At 42.7% G+C, this 21,439-nt stretch overlaps 1 protein-coding gene across 12 annotated transcripts in view; it reads right to left on the bottom strand.

Moving 5' to 3' along the window:
• The window catches only part of Ift54 (intraflagellar transport 54), a 56,184-nt gene that overhangs the window by 3,747 nt on the left and 30,998 nt on the right, over window positions 1–21,439 (bottom strand). For all 12 annotated transcript variants that reach the window (XM_090355151.1, XM_090355149.1, XM_090355150.1 and 9 more), the window contains one exon: window positions 18,164–18,240. In XM_090355151.1, coding sequence (XP_090211277.1) covers window positions 18,164–18,240 — 77 coding nt within the window. The remainder of the gene's footprint in view (window positions 1–18,163; window positions 18,241–21,439) is intronic.

The raw sequence follows: 21,439 nt of genomic DNA, 5'->3' as shown, positions 1-21,439 counted from the left end.
GGACTTTCTCAAGGCTAGAGCTCTACCACTTGAGCCTCAGCACCACTTCCGGCTTTTTTCTATGTATGTGGTACCAAGGAATGGAACCTGGGTCTTCATGCATGCTAGGCAAGCACTTTAACCACTAGGCCAAACTCCCAGCCCTCATATGAACTTTTTTTACAGACATCTCCGAAGTCCAGACTTAGATGTAGATTGGTAAGAATCAATAAGCAAATTAGCTTAGGAGACCTTCCCTGAAAAACTGATAGTCTTTCAGAAATCCCTGGATTTCCCATACTGGAGTCTAGAGTGGTTCTGGTGCCTTGCTGCTCCTCACAGGATGAGCTGCAACGAACCAACTCAATATAACTGCCTGGATTGCTTCTAAAACTGCCTTCATACTGCCAGTTCTTGGGGGGAGTAAGACTACTGGGTCTAGATCTGTTGTGGGCTCTATAAGCTTTCCTAAGTACATGTTGCTGAAAATGAAATGAACTAGTAACTTATCTATCAGGATCCTAGCTCTACCAATTACCAACTTGTGTAAGTATAAAAGAAAGCCATAGCATAATGAAGTTACACAGAAAAAGTTAAGTAGCAAATGAGACTAGGAATAAAAAGCAAAACTAAATCATGCAAGCCTGAGTGAATGAGTTCAGTAAGACTTCAGCATGTAATAAAACGAACATGAACATCAACTGTGTTTCAATATAAGAGCATAATCAAGTAAAAATCAAACAGAACGTGTACAGAACTTGTATATGAAAGGGTTCACAATGCAGATGAAAGGAATCCAAGGAGATAACCCATACAGAAAGATATATTATGTTCATGGACAGGAACACTCAAGGTAGTCAAGATGTCAATTCGTCCCAGACAAACAAGTTTAAAGCAACTCCTCCAGCCAAATTTTCTGAATAGATAAAATTATTCTAAAATTTATACAAAAGACAAAAGAACCAAACTAAGCTTAATAAAAATAAGAGTGAACTCAGTCTACCCAGTTTCAAGCCCTTTTATATAGCTACCTATACCATCTAGAATTAGTGATTATAAATACTTCAAATAGATCTTTGAAAGAAAGCAAAAGAAGAAATTGCAGTGGAACTACTAGTACGTAAGAGAAAAGAATGAATCTTGGCCTACTTTTACACTTTAAATAAACTCCAAATGGATTATGGATACAAATAACAACTCAAAGATTTTAAACTATGAAAGCTCTTCTTGTTCGGTGGTCATGGGGCTTGAACTCTGGGCCTGGGTGCTGTCCCTGAGCTCTTCAGCTCAAGGCTACTGCCCTATCCCTGAGCCATAGCACCACTTTGGTTTCTAGTGGTTAATTGGAGATAACAGTCTCACGGACTTAAGTGCCAGGGCTGGCTTTCAACAACAATCCTTAGACCTCAGCCTCCTGAGTAGCTAGGATTATAAGTATGCACCACCATGCCCGGCTCTGAACACTTTTGAAAAACAAACAAACAAACAAAAAACTAAGGATAAAGGGAGCTATGACTAAAGAGTTCTTAGAACACCATAAGCATTATTTCTTGTAAAAAGAAATAATAAACTATCAACATCTAATGTTGGTTTGTGGATACACACACACACACACAATACCTATATAATACAAACTTTGAAAGTACAACAGCAAAAAGAAAACACAATAAACACAGCCATTTCATTAGGAAAATATGCAGATGATCACCAAGCACTTCAAATATGATAAAAAAAAATAAAAACTTTAGCTACGAGGAAAGTGCAATACAAATCACTACATATTACTATATAGCCATCATTACGCCTCAAATAAAAAAATGATGACATCAACTTCTGGTGGAAAACCTTGTTTTAGTTCACTTGCAATTGCTACTGGGGTTGAAAGGCAATTTTTAAGGAAAAAAAAAAAAAGCCAGGTGTGGTGGTTCACGCCTGTAATCCTAGCTACTCATGAGGCTGAGTAGCTAGGATTCAAAGCCAGCCTGGGCACAAAATGACCTGAGGACCTGAGACTCTTATCTCCAATTAACCTCTAGGAAATAGGAAGTAGGGCTTGGCTCAAAAGTAGGGCAGTATAGCCTGAGTTGAAGAGCTCAGGGAAGGTGCCCAGGCCCAGGGGTAGGATAGTACAGTCTTGTCTTGAAGAGCTCAGGGATAGTGCCCAGGCCCAGGGGTAGGGCAGTTCAGCCTTGAGTTGAAGAGTTCAGGGACAATGCCCAGGCCCAGGGGTAGGGCAGTACAGCCTTGAGTTGAAGAGCTCAGGGACAGTGCCCAGGTGGAGTTCAAGGCCCATGACCCACAAAAAAGTAAAAAAATAATAAACTAAGTGAGCACTTCCCCGTGTTGTGAAGCTCATGTGTTAGATGCTGAGAGGTGGCTGGATTGTGAAGGCTCTGACTTCATCAGTGGGTTATACTACAGATGAATTCACAGCTGAACGGACTGTTAGGTGGTTGGCTGGCGTGGAAGAGGTCTCTGAGAGGTGCCTATAAGGGTACATTTTTGTCTTTGGACCTTCTTCTGTCTCTCTGCTTCCCAGCCACCTTGAAGTGAGCCACTCTGCTCCACCCACCATTTCCACATAATGCTCTGCCTCCCCATAGGCTTTGCTCATAGCAATGAGCCAGCTAACAATGGACTAAAACATCTGCCATGATCCCAAGACAAATCTTTCTCTCTTTTCAGAATTATTCTCAGGAACTTTGTTACAGTGATGGGAAATGGGCAAATAAGCATACAATCCATCAGTTTTGCTCTTAGATATTGGCTCAGAGAAATGCAAAGTTATAATCACACAAAAATCCTTGGCTGGGGGCTGGAAGTTTAGCCTAGTGGTAGTGCTTGCCTAGCACTACCACTTGGTACCACATACATAGAAAAGCCAGGAGTGGTGCTGTGGCAGAGCGCTTGCCTAAGCATGCACAGAACCCTAGGTTTGATTCCTTAGTATCACATACATAGTAAAAGCTGGAACTGGTGCTGTGGTTCAAGTGGTAGAACCCTGAGAAAGCTCAAGGACAGGACCCAGTCCTTGAGTTCAAGCCCCAGGGCTGGCAACAACAACAAGAAAATTCTATACACAAATGTGTATAAACACTATTTTAAAGTAGTCAGATGTCTTAATGGGTTAAATAAACTGTGTACATCTACCCCATAGAAAAGTAGCCAGCAATAAAAATGTCTGAACTGTTGGGACCCACAACAGTCTAGACAAGCCTTAGAAACTTCTACTAAGCAGAAGTGTGGTCTTGAAAGTCACATGCTGGAGGCTTCCTTTTCTATAACATGTCTGAAAACACTAGAGAACAGAATGGCGGTGGCCAGGGCTCAGAGGAGGAAAAAAGGAGGAGGACGTTACCAAGTCCATTACATAGACTTGTTTTCTTTTTTTTTTTTTTTTTGCCAGTTCTGGGCTTGAGCTCAGGGCCTGAGCACTGTCCTTGGACTTTCTCAAGGCTGGAGCTCTACCACTTGAGCCTCAGCACCACTTCCGGCTTTTTTCTATGCATGTGGTACTGAGGAATTGAACCCGGGTCTTTGTGCATGCTAGGCAAGCACTCTACCACTAGGCCAAACCCCCGGCCCGATTTTTTTTTTTTTTTAATGGTCATGGTTCTTGAATTCAGGTCTTGGACTCTCAAGGAGAACATTATGTTCTCGCTCAAGGTTAGCACTTTACCACTTTGAACCACAGGTCCACTTTCAGTTTTTAGGTAGTTAACTGGAGATAAAGATTTTCATGGCCTTTCCTGCCTGGGCTGGCTCTGAACCACAGATCTCAGATCTTTGAACCGTAGATCTCAGCCTCTTGAGTAGGCTGAGAGTCACCAGCACCTGGAACAAAACAGATCTTAACTGTACCAGGTCAACATGGTTGTTCTGATAGCAAACCACACTTTTGTACAATGAGACCCCAGCGGCAGGGAGGATAAACTATAGAGTATATCTCTAGCGCTTCTTCCAAATGCAGAGGAATCTACAGTTACCTCAAAATAAAATGCCTGCTGCCAGTAAGAGTCAAGAGCCTTTAAAATAAAATGTTAAACAATTAGAAGAAATTCAATACAATAATAAACCACTTCCCAGGGGAGAAAACATATTGTTTTCATCATATACAAATTAAATAATTTCTAGGTTTTCTTTCTTTTTTTGTTGGTCATGGGGCTTAAACACTGGGCCTGGGTGCTGTCCCTAAGCTCTTCAGCTCAAGGCTACCACCCTACCCCTTGAGCCACAGCACCCCTTCCAGTTTTCTAGTGGTTAACTGGAGATGATAAGAGTCTCAGGGACTTTGATGCCTGGGCTGGCTTTGAACTGTGATCCTCAGATCTCAGCCTCCTGAGTAGCTAGGATGACAGGAGTGAGGCACCAAGCCCAGCTTCCTAGGAAAAATGTGAAGTCCAGGTGAAGCTATCCACAGCCACTACCTAGCAGCCACTGGGCCCTGGCCTCATGCTCACGCATCGCAGGGCTACGTGGGCATAACTCAGTGTGGTCAAGTAAGAGGCAGAGATGAGGAGGGAACGCTGGACACTGATGTGAAGGTAACCTGGCCACACTCCTTCATAGTTCGGGTGGCTAGTCGAATTCCTTCTCACTTCTGTATCACATAATCAGCAGAATGTGGAATGTTAGCTAGGCTAAAAGTTTTTAACTTTAGGGCATTAAAGTAAGACACGTTTGGGCAGGATTATGGTACCAGAGAGACTTATTCTAAAAGACACTGGAACACACTGCTGAAAACCACTGCAAGTCTGGCAAGTATCATGCTCTGTCTTCAATGAACAATCAGACCGAGGTGGCCAAGCAGCCATTGACAACATGGTAGAAAGCCCTGCCCGATGACAGACTGATTCATACACAGCTCCTACAAAACCAGCAGCAACTCCCTGGATAAACACAACCTTGTTTTAAAGACTTAATACATCCAGTAAAATGTGAGAACCTACCACCACACTGGCCACACAGGAATTCATTATATGATAGACTACATTTTAGAAGCAGAGTGTAAAACTGCTGAAAGTCTCAAATTATATAAAATAGCACCTAAGTGGGCATGGCAGGCTGTGGACTTGTGGGCACAGAACAAGCAGTGCGAGTCCTGTAACACGGGAGCTTGGCGCCAGCCCTGGCCCTCTGCGACACACCCTCCTGGGGAGCCTGAAACTTGACCTCTGCACTTCAGTTCCTCCCAGTAAAATGGAAATATTTATCCTGAAGGTGAGAAAGACTCAGCGGGCTGACAATCAGCTCAGTGCCTCATGCCCTTCAACAGACGTCACCTACTGTGGTAAATGGATTTCCAGAAGGAAGGAAACATGGCACAGACATAAACACTACAGAAGAGCCTGGAGTACTCTGGGGCCCACTGAAAACAGTTCACTGATACTGTCAATCCAACCTAGCAAACTATTATGTCCAGCTTTAGGTGGATGTTGTTTTATTAAAAGCAATTTATCAGCCAAATGCTTGTGGCTCATACCTATAATCATAGCTACTCATGAAGCTAAGATCTGAGGATCACAGTTCAAAGCCACATTGGGCTGGGAAATCCCTGAGACTTATCTTGAAGACACTTCTCAAAAAAAAGGTAGAAGTGGAGCTGTGGCTCAAGTGGTAAAGCGCTAGCCTTGAGCAAAGCAGCTCAGGGACAGCATTCAGGCCTTGAGTTCAAGACCCAGCATTGGTGTGTGCGCACGTGCACGCATGCACATACAGGGCAATTTACCTGTACGGCAGGAACTTTCCTACAATCCCAGCTACACAGGAGGTGAAGACAGAAGGACAATGATTGGAGAAGATTAACTGAGACCCTATCTCAGGCACAGTGATGCACACCTGACTACATTCCTACTTAAGAGGCGATAAGGGAATTGTGGTCCAACGCTGGCCAATGTAAAGGCCAGATCCTATTTGAAAAAATAAAGCAAAAAAAGGGATGGAGCCATGGCTCAGAGTATAAAAGCACTTCTCTAGTTGTCACAAGGTCTTGAATTCAAACCCCCATTCTGCCAAAAAGTTTTTTTTAAACCTTTTTTTTCTTCCTCCAATCCTGGGGCTTGAACTCAAGGCCTGAGCACTGTCCTTGGGCTTTCTCAAGGCTAGAGCTCTACCAGTTAAGCCTCAGTACCACTTCCAGCTTTTTCTGTGTATGTGGTACCAAGGAATTGAACCCGGGTCTTTGTGCATACTAGGCAAGCACTCTACCACTAGGCCACACTCCTGGCCCTATTTTAACCTTTCTTAGTGACACATTGTCTTTTCCATTTGCCTTTAAAAAAATACAGCCACAACTATGAAATGAATTCCTTTCCTTATAGAAGGATTTGCAGTCCTAAGTAGAAAGCCCAGAAGCTGGGCCAGGAGTTTGGCCTAGTGGTAGAGTACTTACATCCATAAAGACTGGGTTGATTCCTCAGTACCACATGCATAGAAAAAGTCAGAAAGAAATGGTGCTGTGGTCCTGAGTTCAAGCCCTGGGACTGGCACAAAAAAAAAAAAAAAAAAAAGAAATAGAAGAGCTCAGGGACAGCACCCAGGCCCAGAGTTCAAGCCCATAACTGGAAAAAAGAAAAAGAAACTACAGGCTGTGAACTACATAGAATCACATATAACACTGTTGCCTGACCCCATGGCTATGGGGCGGTTTCTATGGGCCACACAGACTGAGTGAGGTGAAAACCCATGTGTTCCAATAGAGGCAAGCCCACCCTTCTGCCCGCCCCCCCATTTTCTCCTCCCCCTTCTGTAGGCTGCAGACTATTTACTCAGCTGCTTTCTGGAAGGAAGGCCCCTGGCAAAGAATTCTGGCATCTGTCAGACCACTTCACACATACCATCATGTATCATGCACACACACACACCACACACACGTAGTCACATTCCTTCCTCCTCTCTTAAAAATGCTCCCAGCATTTTCCAGATGCAGTGACTTACTTCTGAGACCTAATATTATGTATCACTCTTATAGTATGCACATTCTGCATTTGCTTATTAAACCCTATAAATAAAAACTGTCAACCCTAGAAATCATTTCTTTCAAGTTCAAGAGAAGAAATTCCTAGTTAAAAATAATGTTCTTAACCCAGGCACTAGTGGCTCACACCTGCAATCTTAGCTGTTCGGAAGACTGAGGTCAAAGTCAGCCCAGGCAAGATGAGTCCGTGAGACTCATCTTCAATTAACCACAAAAGGCTGAAAGTGGAGAACATAGCCTTGAGCCCTGGCCCAGATTTCAAGACCCAGGACCAACAAAATAAAATAGTAATAATAATAATAATGTTCTGAATATTTGGCCCTTACATATTGCCAGAGGCTCTGGGAATCTGGACACAGCCCAACAGGCAACTGCTTACTGCAACCTGGTGGCTGGCCAGAGCTGCCTGCTCGGCTGCTGCATAAGCTGGTGAGTCATCCTCTTTAAAAATCTAATAAACAAAAGCTTGGCTGATACATGGGAGAAGAGATGAGATAGAAGGCAGATAATAAATAAAATTAAACATACTCTTCCATGCCCTGGGAACTGGTTTCTATGTAATATCATGAGTCATATTCATGCAGAAACACTCTATGACCAAACATCTTAGTAAGTTCATTGCTAATTCAGGCCAAGTGAGATCCCTTGGCAAGTAAAATACCCCTGAACACAATGTAATGCCCAAATAAGAAGTACTTAAGACATACACTATGGAGTTTAATGAATTGCATAGACACGAATAGCAATCACCTGAGTCAGGAAAGTACTGCCAGCACCCCAGAACCCTCCATGTGCCCCTCCTGACTCCCACCACGAGCCTTCCATGTGCTGGGAGTCTTTTCTGTCTGCAGTAGGTCCGCTGTTTGACCTAGTGAATCAGAGCCTGCCTCCTTTGCCAATGCTACCAGCTGTGCTGTATGGATTTTGCTTGCTGCATTGTGGACACTGATTCATTACAAGAGCAAAGTACCACAATTTTCTCATCTAGCCCGCTATGAATGGAAATTTGGATTTTTTTCATGTGGGGCTACCTGTGTCCCAGTCCCCAGGGACTGGGTTCTCGGGTAGGTATGCATCAGGAAGGATGTGGCTGGGTCAGTGTTCCAACTCCATCACAGAATGCCAAACGGTTTCTTTGAAATGGTTTCAGCAAGTTACATCAAAGCCTTTCGTAAATGTGTGTTCTATGTCTATGTCTATGTCTGCAATTTGACAATTAGGTCATAACCACCAAGCCGTCTCAGTGAGCAGTATAACACAGTAGGAACTGCTACCACAGGGCATTTCTAGTGACACACAGTGCTCACTACAGCAACTGGGCTGAGGGTGAGCTCACAGGTTGAAGTAAGGGGCTGGCTAGGATGAAGTTAACCACCCAGTCTGGGGTCACTCCAGGGTAGTATCCTACATCGGAACACCTATTTAGTAAAATACCACAGGACAATCAAGTACCACACACATGACCCTTGAGATGGCAATATGCTACCCTAAAATACAACCCTAACAGGGCCTCCGACCTTCCTCTTTTTCTCTAAAATTAGGAGATACAACACTTCCCACAAGGAAAGGGTTTTCTTTATCAGAAGAAAAGACAAATTCTCATCACGAGAGATGGGGAGCCAGGGTTGAGAGAAACCTGAATAGACAGACCTCATTCAAAATTGTATCTGTTTTCTTTTTGTCCCCATACCTTGTACTTGTCCAGAGCTGCCTTTCTGTCTGACTTAGTATGCAGGAATTAAGCCCTAACTTGGGATCTTCATTTTCTTTTGGAAATTTCCATGTACATGTAAAAACATCTGATGATTTTCTGCTATTCATTTGTCCTATGTGAATGTCATTGCGAGAGACAGATAGCTTTATTCATGTTATTTCTATTAAATGTAAAAAATACGTATGTTTGTATGTCATCTTTTTTTTTAACTAACAGCTAAATTTTTGGTTGACTTACTTAAGTGGCCAGCTGTCATTGTCACATAAAGAGGATGGCTGGCTGTTCATTTCCAGGGTCAAAGTCATTTCTTTTTGCTCTAGCTGGAACCTGCAGAGTAAGGTGTGAATGATCCACGGTCTTGCTTGCTCCTAAACATCATGGACTTTCTCTAGCCCTCCATGCTGCCTGTGCCTTACCACCTGTCTCCACTGCCAGCTGAGACCCTCTGCTACTTGGGACTCACAACCTCTGATCCACTGATACCCTGTGATGTAGGCTGCTTGACATAGCTGTTACTACTTCTTCTCACTCCCTCTATCCTCTCCCCTTTCCTCCTCTCTTCTTTCCTTTCTTCTCTTTCGTTCCTCTCCCCTTCCCTTTTTCTTCCCCTCTGCCTGAAGAAAATGCTTCTCCAGCCATAGTTTAGTTCAAGTTTTTAGTCATAATGGATTTCAATACAAGTTTTTTATGAGCCATTATTATTATTATTATTATTATTGCCAGTCCTGGGGCTTGAACTCAGGGCCTGAGCACTGTCCTTGGGCTTTCCTCAAGGCTCGGGCTTTACCACTTGAACCACTGCACCACTTCCAGGTTTTTTCTATGTATATAGTACTTAGGAATCAAACAGAGGTCTTTGTGCATGCTAGGCAAACACTCCATCACTAGGCCAAATTCCCAGCCCCATGAGCCATTTTTTTATATTGTAATGTATAGAGGGGTTACAGTTACATTCACCAGGTAGTAGGTGCATTACTTCTCACACATTGATGCCCCTTCTCATGTTTTTGTCCCCATTTCCTTCCCCCAACCCCCTCCCAATCATCTTATTTTCCCCCTTCCCTTTCCTATTTCAAATAAATAAAAACATATGTACAATATGCCAGGTAACAAAGTCAGATACAGTAACAATATGAGATTAACCAAAGGGCAACCAAGAGAAGACAAGTAATATAGTACATTAAGAACAACAATCACACAAGATAAAATGAGCTATTATTTTTAAGAGCAAGTGTGCCAACTGGTGGTTTTGATTCAGTAATAGTTTCTTGTTTAAGAGACAGGTAGATACCAACATTTAAAGGGTCCCTCACTGGTATAAACTTTTTTTTTTTTTTTTCTATATGTGGTACCGAGGAATCGAACCCAGGTCTTCATGCATGCTAGGCAAGCACTTTAACCACTGGGCCAAACTCCCGGCCCCTGGTATAAACTTCTAAACAGAAATGGTGGCCCTTTCTGCATGTGGCAGCATAAATAATAAAACTACATTGAAGAAATACTTTATGGCATAGGGAATGGAACTTTTAATCCTACCATACATTCTATTTCCCTATTAATCACATAAAAAATGAATGTCTTACAGAAAGCCATTCGTCCCAGGCAAACAAGTTGGCAAAACTCTCCCCTCCCCCACCACGCACACACACTGCAACAAAAGAAGTTAGGTGTTGTGCTAATCCCAGCTACATGGAAAACATAAGAAGATCTCAAAGGCCATATAGTAGGACACTGAATGAAAGGATCTCTAGGATATAGAAACATAAGCCAGCTAATGAATGATTGTTGTTCTTAAGGCACTATGTTATCTCTCATCTCTTTTGCTGTCCCTTGGTTATCTCATATTGTTACAGTATCTCACTTTGTTACCTGATATATCAGATATATTTGTGTTTGGTTATTTGAAATTGGATAGGGAACGGGGGAAAACAAGATGAGGGGTGGGAGTGGGGGGGAGGGAAATGGGAACCAAGACATGTGAAAGGGTATCAATGTATGGGAATTAATGCACCATCTATCTGGCAAATATCATGTAACCCTTCTATTAATTACAATAAAAAATATATGAAAAAAAAAAGATCTCATGCAGTCCATGCTATCTCAGGCAAAAAGATACTTTATCCCCACCCCCCCAAAAAAATCCCAATAACACCAAATAAATAAGCTATTAGGTGCTTTAAATGGCTAGCTGTCAGACCCTTCTCTTATGCTTGGCTACTATGAACTGTAAGCCGCCAAGCAGCCCCTTCTTTGGCAGTTTTCAACACTCAGAATCACTGTACTCAGAAACTACTCTGGCTGCAGTCACAACCTTGCTCCAGTCACAACCACTTCAGTTTGCAACTTGAAGGAGCACTGCCAAGTCTCTCCTAGAAGGACAAGCCCCTGTGTGCTCTTAGTGACCCTGCCACTCTGTAGCTACTCCCACTTAGGACAAGATGAAGAGAACCTGCCAGTGTCTCAGCAAACACCTGTGACTGGGATAACGAGGGGCTTTTGATTAATCCTTGTGTAAGGCTGGTAGTTGGTGGAAGCCATACAGCTATAATTGGTGGGATTACAGACTGTTTGAAATGGTAGACTAAGTTATACCACAGGGGCTCGGATAGCATAGCGGCAGAAAAAGCAGAACAAGATACACAAGAGACATTGTCCTCTCCCTCCACAGACATCATCCCTTCTAGTTTCCTTAACATCTCATGACAACAACAGAAGTGCTGCTGCACCTGACCAATCAAAAACAGGGCAGCCAATCCAGAACTGCGGTATGTTCTAAGCCATACAAGAAAACAGGACAAAAGACACAGATATAAGAACACATCTCAAGACAGACAGAGCAGTGGCTTTTACGCAAAATACTTATCAGAGTAACGGTCTTCACACTCATTTCATTCATTATATTTCTGAGATAGCTGCGGCAGCTGGTAATGGAGATAAAACACTGACAAGCACTGCCCACTGCTAAGGCGCAACATTGGCAGGAGCTGTCTGCTATTAAACTGCAACACTAAGTTGGCATTAACTTCTACAGGGATTCAATCTTAGTGATCTCCTGGTGATGGAGGCAGAAGGGCTGGGACACCAAAGAGGCTATGTATTCTGTCCACCACAAGCAACAGCAGAAGATTCCATATTATAAGCATCACAGTCGCCTTCTGTATACAAAAGCAGGTGGTTTGCCACTCTTTCCTATTATTCTGAAAGACTAGTCACAGCCCCAGCCCTGTGTTACAATGGTCTTTTCTTGCCTGTTCGTGGTTTTTAATCACAGACAGAATGGCCACACAAACAGGAGTGCCTGGGGCCTTTGCCCAAATCCTTCCCACCTCTGCACCCCCGACTCTAGCAGCAACAGCAGCAATAACAGCAAGAAGCTGGCTGAAAAGATCCAAACAGGCTGGGAGAAGAAACTGGATTGCTGAGAAGACCATCAAAGCTAGTAACTGAAAGCCTTGGCTCAGAAGAGTTCCTGGGAGAAGACAGGACTTAAGAGCTGGGGGTCCTGACATCTGATGTTCCGGAGCTAAACACTAACAGATAGCTGGTGCACTGCTGGTACACAAACCCAGAGCAATAAACCTCAGACTCAAGACAGCCTTGAGAATTTGGAACATGAATCCTCTACTGATGGACTGTATCTCACTATATCGCTAAGTGTCTGGTTTGAAAGCCCAGAGCTTTCTTTGATCTGAGCACCTAGAAGTAGAAGAGTCTGCCTTTTAAGCTGACACTCATGGCACAGGAAACTGAGATCTGAAGAGGGGATCATAGTTCAGATAAAAATCCCAGGCAGAGAAATTCTCAAGACTTGAATCTCCAATTAAACTAATAAAAGCCTAGAACTGGAGGTGAGGCTCAAGTGGTACAGCCACAGCTGCGAGTGAAAAAGCTGATGAAAACATGACCTCTTCATTCCAATCCAGAAAAATTCTGGATTTATGGGCCTGGAGTGTGGTTTAGTGGTAAAGTGCTTGCCTAGCAAACATAAAGCCGAGTTTGGCACCACATACCCAGAAAAGCTGGAGCTGGTGCTGGAGCTCAATGGCAGAATGCTAGCCTTGAGAAAGTAGTGCTCTGGCCCTGGGTTCAAGGACTGGCAAAAAAAAAAATTCTGGACTTCAAAGACTGGAACATTAAGCCTCTAGGTTTATAATCCCACCCTGTAAACACCTTGAACCCAAGAACTCAGGGCTGCCAATGCTAAAGTGAGTGCCACTTGCCTATTCCTCAATTTTCATGCAAGAGTGAGGAACTTTTTTTCTACCAAGGACCATTTGGATATTTATAATATTATTTGTGGGCCACATGAAATGATTACCACAAGCATTCACAGTCCAAGAGCCAGACAGGCCTCACCTCTAGAATAGAGCAAACAACCCTTCATGAGCCCTCTTACCCACCAGAGAGAAGGAATCCAGTCTGTGAGCACACACCCCGGTCCCTTCCTGGCACCTGTTCCAGGGTTCTTGGGGCCAACCCCCTTCCATATGTACTGACGGCACTAGAGCTGTCTCTGTGCTTCTCCTACTGAGCTCATGATTCTTCATAGTTTGCTTAAGCTCCACTCATTCTAGTTCCATCAGCTGACTGACGATGGCTCAGACATTCAGCACAGTGCAGTATGGTCTGAACACCAAGGTCCACTGCCCTTGGTGATTCAACTGGCATTAACCTGTCAGGCCACAGATGACTGAACCTAGATCTTTTAAATTCACTCCATAGTCATAACAAACAGATATTGATGCATTCAACTTGGAAGCGTTTGTGAGACTACAACCAACCACATTTTTATACAAAAATTCTCTCAAATCAAAAATGTGAGCACTCACGTGACTTTGCAGGTAAATATAGCTATTGTGAACTTGTCTACAGACAACTCACCTACCTTCTCACAAGCATCTTCATTGTTTGCATAAAACAAGAGTATTTGGGGCTGGGAGTTTGACCTGTGGAGTGCTTGCCTAGCATGCACAAAGACCTGGGTTCTATTCCTTGGTACCACATACATAGAAAAAAGCCAGAAGTAGGGCTATGGCTCAAGTGGTAGAGTTCTAGCCTTCCGAAGGCCCAAGAAGAGTGCTCACGCCTGAGATAAAGCCCAGGACTGGCGCAAAAAACAAAAAACAATGTTCTCAGCTGGGCACAGTGGCTCACACCTATAATCAATTCTAATGAAAGAGATGCATAGCACCATTTCCGAGCATCCATGTGGATCAGATAGATGCATCACAAACCACAAAGCAGACTCATTTCCAAATGAATGATAATTATTATAGTAAATATCACTCATTTGTTAAAAAGTTTTTTACACATGAAAGCTAAAAACATCCCCCTAAAGTCCGCATTAAGAAAGAAATCAACCAAGGAACATTATTAAAATTCACACCCAAAGGAATTAAAACGTAAACAGGGTTTTTTTAAAAAAAAAATCTATGAAACAGAAAGTAGATTCTTTGCTAGAGGGTCTCACTTTTTCCAAGCCTCATCAAGGAATGTAACAACACAGTATTATTGGAAGAAAAGGAAAACTGTGACTACAAACGGAGTATTTTTTAAATCCTAAGCTCTACTTCAAACATCTTTATGACAGGAAAATGTGAATGAAATGAACAGCTGTGGAAGAAACAGCTGGTGACCTCATTTCTGATTTTGCCTTTGGCAAAGCTTCCTGACACTGTGTGCAGCACACATGTCAGAGATGGTTTGGTGGTTCCAGAAAACCTTGGCTCCAGCCAGGCAGGGAGCCAATTCCACTTATCCATGTTCAATTCCTCCTCCTCTCCCTCCCTCCTTCGACCCTTAGTACTGAGATTTAAACTCAGGGCCCGTGTTTGTTAAACATGCATTTTACCACTGAGCCACAACTCTGATCCTTTCTGGCACTGGTTATTTTCAAGATAAGGCCTTGCTTCCTAACTGGATGTTGGTTTGTATACCAAGGCACCTATCGGAGGCTTTCCGCAGTAGCTAGGATGACAGGCACCCAGCTATCAGTTAAGGAGACTTACAGACTTTTCTGCCTAGGACAGCCTTGAACCACAATCCTACCTCAGCCTCCTGGGCCACTAGGAATATAGGCCTGAAACACCAGCCCTGGGCTCTGCTCCTCCTTGTATTAACGCAAAGTAACTGCTGAAAGGGGTTTCACTGTAAAACAACCAAACATTTCCATGTATGCACAGAATACACTTGGATTGCAATACCCCTCCACCCCTCTATTACTCCTGCTCTGCTCTACACTTCTACTGGGTCTTGTATTCTATTTTCACTGATCCATCATCCATTTTGCTCTTGCACTGGGCCTACCACCCAAGTCCTATTCTTACATTCATGACAATCCTTGACAATCCTTTTTTTTTTAGGTCTAAGAGAAAATATGTGATGTTTGCCTTTGAGTATGACTTATTTCACTTAACATGATAATATATCCAGTTCCATCTATTTTCCTTCATTCTGTGGAAGTGGTGCTGTGGCTCCAGGGGCAGGGCAGTAGCCTTGAGCTGAAGAGCTCAGGGACAGTGCCCAGGCCCAGAGTTCAAGCCCCACGATCACCACCAACCACCACCAACAACCAAAATTCATTCTTGTTTATAGCTCAATAATATTTTCTGTGTGCATGTCTTCCTTTCTAACTCATTCATCAGCTGCTGGGCACCTATACTGATTCTATAGTTAAGCTATTGTAAATAGTGCTACAGTAAACATGGGTATAGGGTCTCTATTGTATGCTGAGTTACATTCCTTCAGCTATACATCCAAGAGTGGTATAGCAAGATTGTATGTAAATTCTATTTTTACTTTTTTTTGAAGCACTTCTATACAAATCTTCATCTTTCCCACCAACAGAATATAAAAGCTCCCATTCTGTATCCTCACCAGCATTTGCTGATGACTGCCATGGTGACTGGGTGATATGGAAGCCTATGTCATTTGCATATCCTTTTTTTTTGGCCAGTCTTGGGGCTTGAACTCAGGGCCTGAGCACTCTTCTTGGGCCTTCTCAAGGCTAGAGCTCTACCACTTGAGCCATAGCCCTACTTCTAGCTTTTTTCTATGTATGTGGTACCAAGGAATAGAACCCAGGTTTTTGTGCATGCTAGGCAAGCACTCTACTGGTCAAACTCCCAGCCCCATTTGCATATCCTTGATGGCCAGGAATGCTGAACCTTTTTTTAATCAATCATTGGGCTTGACCTCTGAGCCTGGGCACTGTCCCTGAGCTCAAGGCCACTGCCCTACCTACTACTTGAGGCACAGTGCCATTTTCTGTTTTCTAGTGGTTAATTGGAGATAAGAGTCTCATGGACTTTAGTGCCTGGGCTGGCTTTGAACCGCGATCCTCAGATCTCAGCCTCCTGAGTAGCCATGGCGCCTGCGCGCCAAAATAACTTAAGTAGGATACTTCTACAATAATGTTGTGACAGTATTTGCTGGAGCCCAGGGAAGCCCTGTTGTAATAAATGGCTCAAGGAATGAAATGTTCACCAATGAAGGAAATAATAAATAATGAAATGTAACTCTTTAATTAAAATACATATACTTGAGCTGGAGTTTGACCTAGTGGTAGAGTGCCTGCCTAGCATGAACAAAGAACTGGGTTTGATTCCCAGGTACCACATACATAAAAAAGCTGGAAGTGATGCTGTGGCTCAAGTTGTAGAGCACTAGCCTTGAGGAAAGCCCAAGGACAGTGCTCAGGCCCTGAGTTCAGTCCCCAGGACTGACAATAAATAAACAAATAGATAGATAGATAAATAGATAAATAAATGCGCTTAAACAAGAGTCTCAGATACATGTTTCCTGAAGAAGGCAGCTTGCTTATTAACATGTCAACACACTCATGCAGTGGTTTATCTTAGGAGAACAGGACTAGAATGGGGGCAAAAAGCACTGTGATTTTGACTGTATATCTATCTATCTGTCTGTCTGTCTATTTATCTACCTTTCTTTCTTTCCTTTCTTTCCTTCTTTTTTTTGAACTCTGGGCCTAGGCACTGTCCCTGAGCTCTGCAGCTTATGGCTACTGCCCTATCCCTGGGCCTGGGCATCATCCTTGAGCTCTTCAGCTCAGGGCTACCATCTTACCCCTAGAGCCACAGCACCACTTCCATTTTTTTCTAGTGGTTAATTGGTCTTTAGTGCCCAGGCTGACTTTGAACCATGATCCCCAGATCTCAGACTCCTGAGTAGTTAGGATTACAGGCATGAGCCACTGCACCCGACATTTTTATTTATCTTAAAAATATCAAACTAAAATGTTTGGCCGGTAAGTTAAACTTAATTCTGCTGTTTATGGATGTCTTCAGAAAACCAGAGACTTGTTTATCTAATTGTAGTACACATCACCTCTGACTTGCAGCTCACACCCAAGGTACACCCAGGGTACAACCCCAGGACAATGACTGTGTGCATGAAAAGGACTGTTTGAAGTGCAATTCCACAGCAGGGCAGGAATCTCAGAAAGCATTTCTCCTCCTTCAGGAGAGCAAACTCATTGCTGGCAGCAAAATCTTGGAGGCTGACTTCTCTGTATTTATTATGGATAAAGGGCTCCCTCTAATGGAAGGTCTCAACCTTACAGTCCTTGCGGTGCCTGGCAGGCCAGAACATTTTAAGCAGAATTGTCTAAAATGGACAACAAAGAGGTGTGTGCACACACCCTGACATAAAATTTTTTTGGAATGAATGACTGATAAAGCTAATATCCAAGAACTTTTTCCTGTTAAAAATTCTTTTTAATTTCTTACTGTTTCCAGAAACTCTAAGAGAAACCTAGCTGTGGCATAAAGGACAAACCTGGCCAGCAAGTGCTCACCTCAATAGTCCTGTGCTCAAAGGACAATGGTAGATGGGAAGCACGGTCCCCACAAAACTACATGCACACCCCCATCAGAAGACCAGGCACAACAAAGCACATAAGTGCCAGCCTTTATGATTCCCTGCTCTTATTCTACAAGCAGGGCCTGGGGGAGTGGGAAAGGCTATGAGGCCACGCAGAACAGACCCTGGGCCTGGCTCTTGGACTCCCCAGGCAAGCTGCTGGACACAAGCCAGGCTGATGACCATCTCACTGAGGAGCCCCACACTTCCTGCCTCCAACTGGAGTGAGAGAACGGCAGTCAGCATGTGAGCAGGCATTACTGATCACAGAAACTACTGATAAGCATAACTCTGAAAGACAGCTATCACTTTAAAAAATGCATGTGTGGGAGACTGAAACACCAGTGCCAGGAGCCGGGACATGGCCTAGTGGTAGAGTGCTCGCCTAGCATGCATAAAGCCTTGGGTTTGATTCCCTGGAACCACAGAGCAGAAAAAGCCAGAAGTGGTGCTGTGGCTCAAATGACAGAGTGTTAACCTTGAGCAAAAAGTGTCCAAGGACAGTGCCCACGCCCCAAGTTCAAGCTCCAGAACTGACAAAACAAAAACAAAAACACCCAACCAAACAAAAAACAAAAACAAAAAACACCAGTGTGTACAGAATTGCTCCATACCTTCTCACCAGACTTGGACACCTGCTGCAATTTTTCATAATCTTTCTTGGTCTCCAGAATTTTTTTCACAAGGCCACCTGTTAAAAATCAGTGATTTTATGTTAAAGCTTATGATATGCCTCAATGAAGCCATTTTAAACAGGTAGGAGGACGGGAGAAATACTTAATTCTTATTTTGTCTTGTTCTGTGCTGAAAATAGTTCATAATCATTTCTGACAAACATAGTCCATATAACAGCTAGTAGTGGAAATTAACTACGAGTTTTCCAAGTATTTCAAGGAAACAATTCTGAGTTAAAAGCACAATGCAGGAGGTATCATAATACCAGACTTCAAATTATACTACAGAACCACAGGAACAAAACCAGCTAGGTCCTGGCACAAAAATGGACCCAAAGATCAGTGGAATAGAAGACCTAAGAATATAGCCTCACAGGAATAAGTCAACTAATTTTCAGCAAAGATCCGTAGAATAGAAGACCTAGGAATAAAGCCTCACAGCAATAATCAACTAATTTTCAGCAAAGGAGCCAAAAATACACATGTGAGAAAAGACAGCCTCGACAACAAATGGTGCTAGGAAATCAATCTAATTCTAGAAGGTAAAACTTAACCTCTATCTCTCACCCTGTACAAAAGCTAACAACTGAATCAATAAAACCAATGGGAGATCTGAAACTTTAAATTAACTAGGAGAAAACACTAAAAGTTACAGGCATGGGTAATTATTTTCTGAGTAGGATTCCAACTGACCAGAAAACAAAAACAAGAATTAACAAATTGAACTATATATAAACTACATATAGTTATATATGTGAACTATATATTAAAAAGTTTCTGCATAGTAAAAGAATTACCAGAACCAAAAGACAATTTATGAAATGGGAGAAAATCATCACCAGGTATTCAACAGATAAAAATTAATATAAAGAATTACAAAGAAGCTGAATGCTACTGGCTCATGTCAGTAATCATAGTTACTCGGGAGGCTGAGAGCTGAGGATCATGGCTCAAAGCCAGCTTGGGTTTGTCTATGTGACTCTTATCTCCAGTAAACTACTCAAAAGAGGGGGGGAGCTCAAAAAATTGAACAATAAAGGACCAAATAATTCAACTAAAAATAGGCAAGTATATTGAATAAAATTTTCAGAAGAATAGATATGAATGGCCAATAGATACATAAAGAAAAGTTCAATATCCTTAGCCATAAAGGAATGTAAGTGAAAACCACACTAAGATTCCATCTCATCCCAGGCAAAGGTGGCAGCTGTTAAGAAAACAAGGAACCACAAATGCTAGGTGAAGAGAATATGGGAAAAGGAATCCCTCCTACACTGTTGGTTGGGAATGTAAACTAGTACAGCTTCTGTGGAAGTCACTATGGAGAGACTCCTCAAAGTCCTAAAAGTAGATCTTCCTTATGACTGAACCATCCCACTGGAGCAGCTTTCTGAAGGAGTGTCAATCAGGGCACAAGGCCCAAGAGCCAAATGATGGAATCAGCTAAGATGCCCAAAATAGATGAAGGGATAAAGAAACCATGGTATATATACACCACGGAGTATATTACAAAGCCATAAGGAAAAATGAAATCATGTCATTTGAAAAAAATGGATGGAATTGGAAAACATTATGTTACATGAGATAAACCAAGCTCAAAACCTTAACATTATGTTTTTATTCATACATGGAATACAGACCAAACATATATACATATTCATAGGCATATACATATACTTACATACATAAGTTGTTATTTATATATTCACACACACAAAGAACATGATTCTATGGGACTATTGAAGAGGATGGGGGAAGGGGGAAAGTGGAAGAGACAAGAAAAAGGAAAGAGCTACTCAAGAGGCATTTCAAAGCCAGCCTGGGCAGAGAAGTAGTACATGACACTCTTATCTCCAATGGAAGGGGTGCTGTGGCTCAAATGGCAGAGTGCTAGACTTGAGTAAAAAGAAAGGAGCTCAAGGACAGCACCCAGGCCCAGAATTCAAGCGGAAGGAAGGAAGGAAGGAAGGAAGAAAGGGAGGGAAGAAGGGAGGGAGGGAGGGAGGGAGGGAGGGAGGGAGAGGCAAGGTAATTTTGACATTTAGTGCAACTACATATGAAGACAGGATAAGGAATCTCAATGAAAGCTGTTCATCAATAGGTTTTAAGGTGGAGGAATGAAAGCAATAGGTTATTCTGAGCAAAATACAATATGTGCCTGTATTTATGTAATTACTACACACTAAAAAAATGAAATAATGGAAAAGTAAAACAGGGTTAATAACAAAAAGAATGAATGAAGATTAATAAGGATGAAGAAGCTTGCCTGCATGAATAAAAATAGAAAAAAAAATCTAGTGAAAGTGTTTTAAGAAGTGGGTATGGGGAAGTGGCACTGTGGCTCAAGTTGTAGGGCGGCAGCTTTGAGCTGAAGAGCTGAGGGACAGCACTTAGGCCCAGAGTTCAAGTCCCATGACTGACCAAAAAAAAAAAAAAATGCCTATAATCCTAGCTACTCAGGAGACTGAGATCTGAGGACCAAAAGCCAGCCTGGGCGCAAAAGAACCTGAGACTCTTATCTCCAATTAACCTACAGAAAACAGGAAGTGGGGCTGTCGCTCAAGGGTAGGGCAGTAGCATTGAGCTGAAGAGCTCAGGGACAGTGCCCAGGCCCAGGGGGAGGGTTGTAGAAGTGGGGATGGGATAAAAGAAATGATAGAGCTTGACAGGGATACATCAAATAATGTATAGAAATTCACAATAAAATTACACTATACTATTCATGTATGCTCATTGTAAAAATTTAAGCAAGGCCGGGATCTGTAGCTCATGCCTGTAATTCTAGCTCCTCAGAAAGCTGAGACCTGAGGATCAAGGTTTGAAACCAGCCCAGGCAGCAAATCTAAGAGACCCTTATCTCTAATTAAACACAGAAAGGTTTCAAATGAAGATATGGCTCAAATAGTAGAATGCCAGTCATGAGCTAAAAAAGCCAAGCAAGAGCATGAGGCTCTTTAGTTCAAATCCCAGTACCAACACGCACACACACAAAATTAAACATAAAAAAAAAAAAAAATGGGAGCCGGGAGTTTGGCCTAGTGGTAGAGTGCTTGCCTAGCATGCAAGAAGGCCCGGGTTCGATTCCTCCGTACCACATACATAGAAAAAAGCCAGAGTGGTGCTGAGGCTCAAGTGGTAGAGCTCTAGCCTTGAGAAAGTCCAAGGACAGTGCTCAGGCCCTGAGCTCAAGCCCAGGCCTGGCAAAAAAAAAAAAAA

The sequence above is a fragment of the Megascapheus bottae genome, chromosome 21 (genome assembly GCF_031878675.1).
Source record: "Megascapheus bottae isolate mThoBot1 chromosome 21, mThoBot2.hap1, whole genome shotgun sequence".
Lineage (NCBI taxonomy): Eukaryota > Metazoa > Chordata > Mammalia > Rodentia > Geomyidae > Megascapheus > Megascapheus bottae.
The sequence above is the reverse complement of the archived record's forward strand: the minus strand, read 5'-3'. Positions and strand labels throughout refer to the sequence as shown.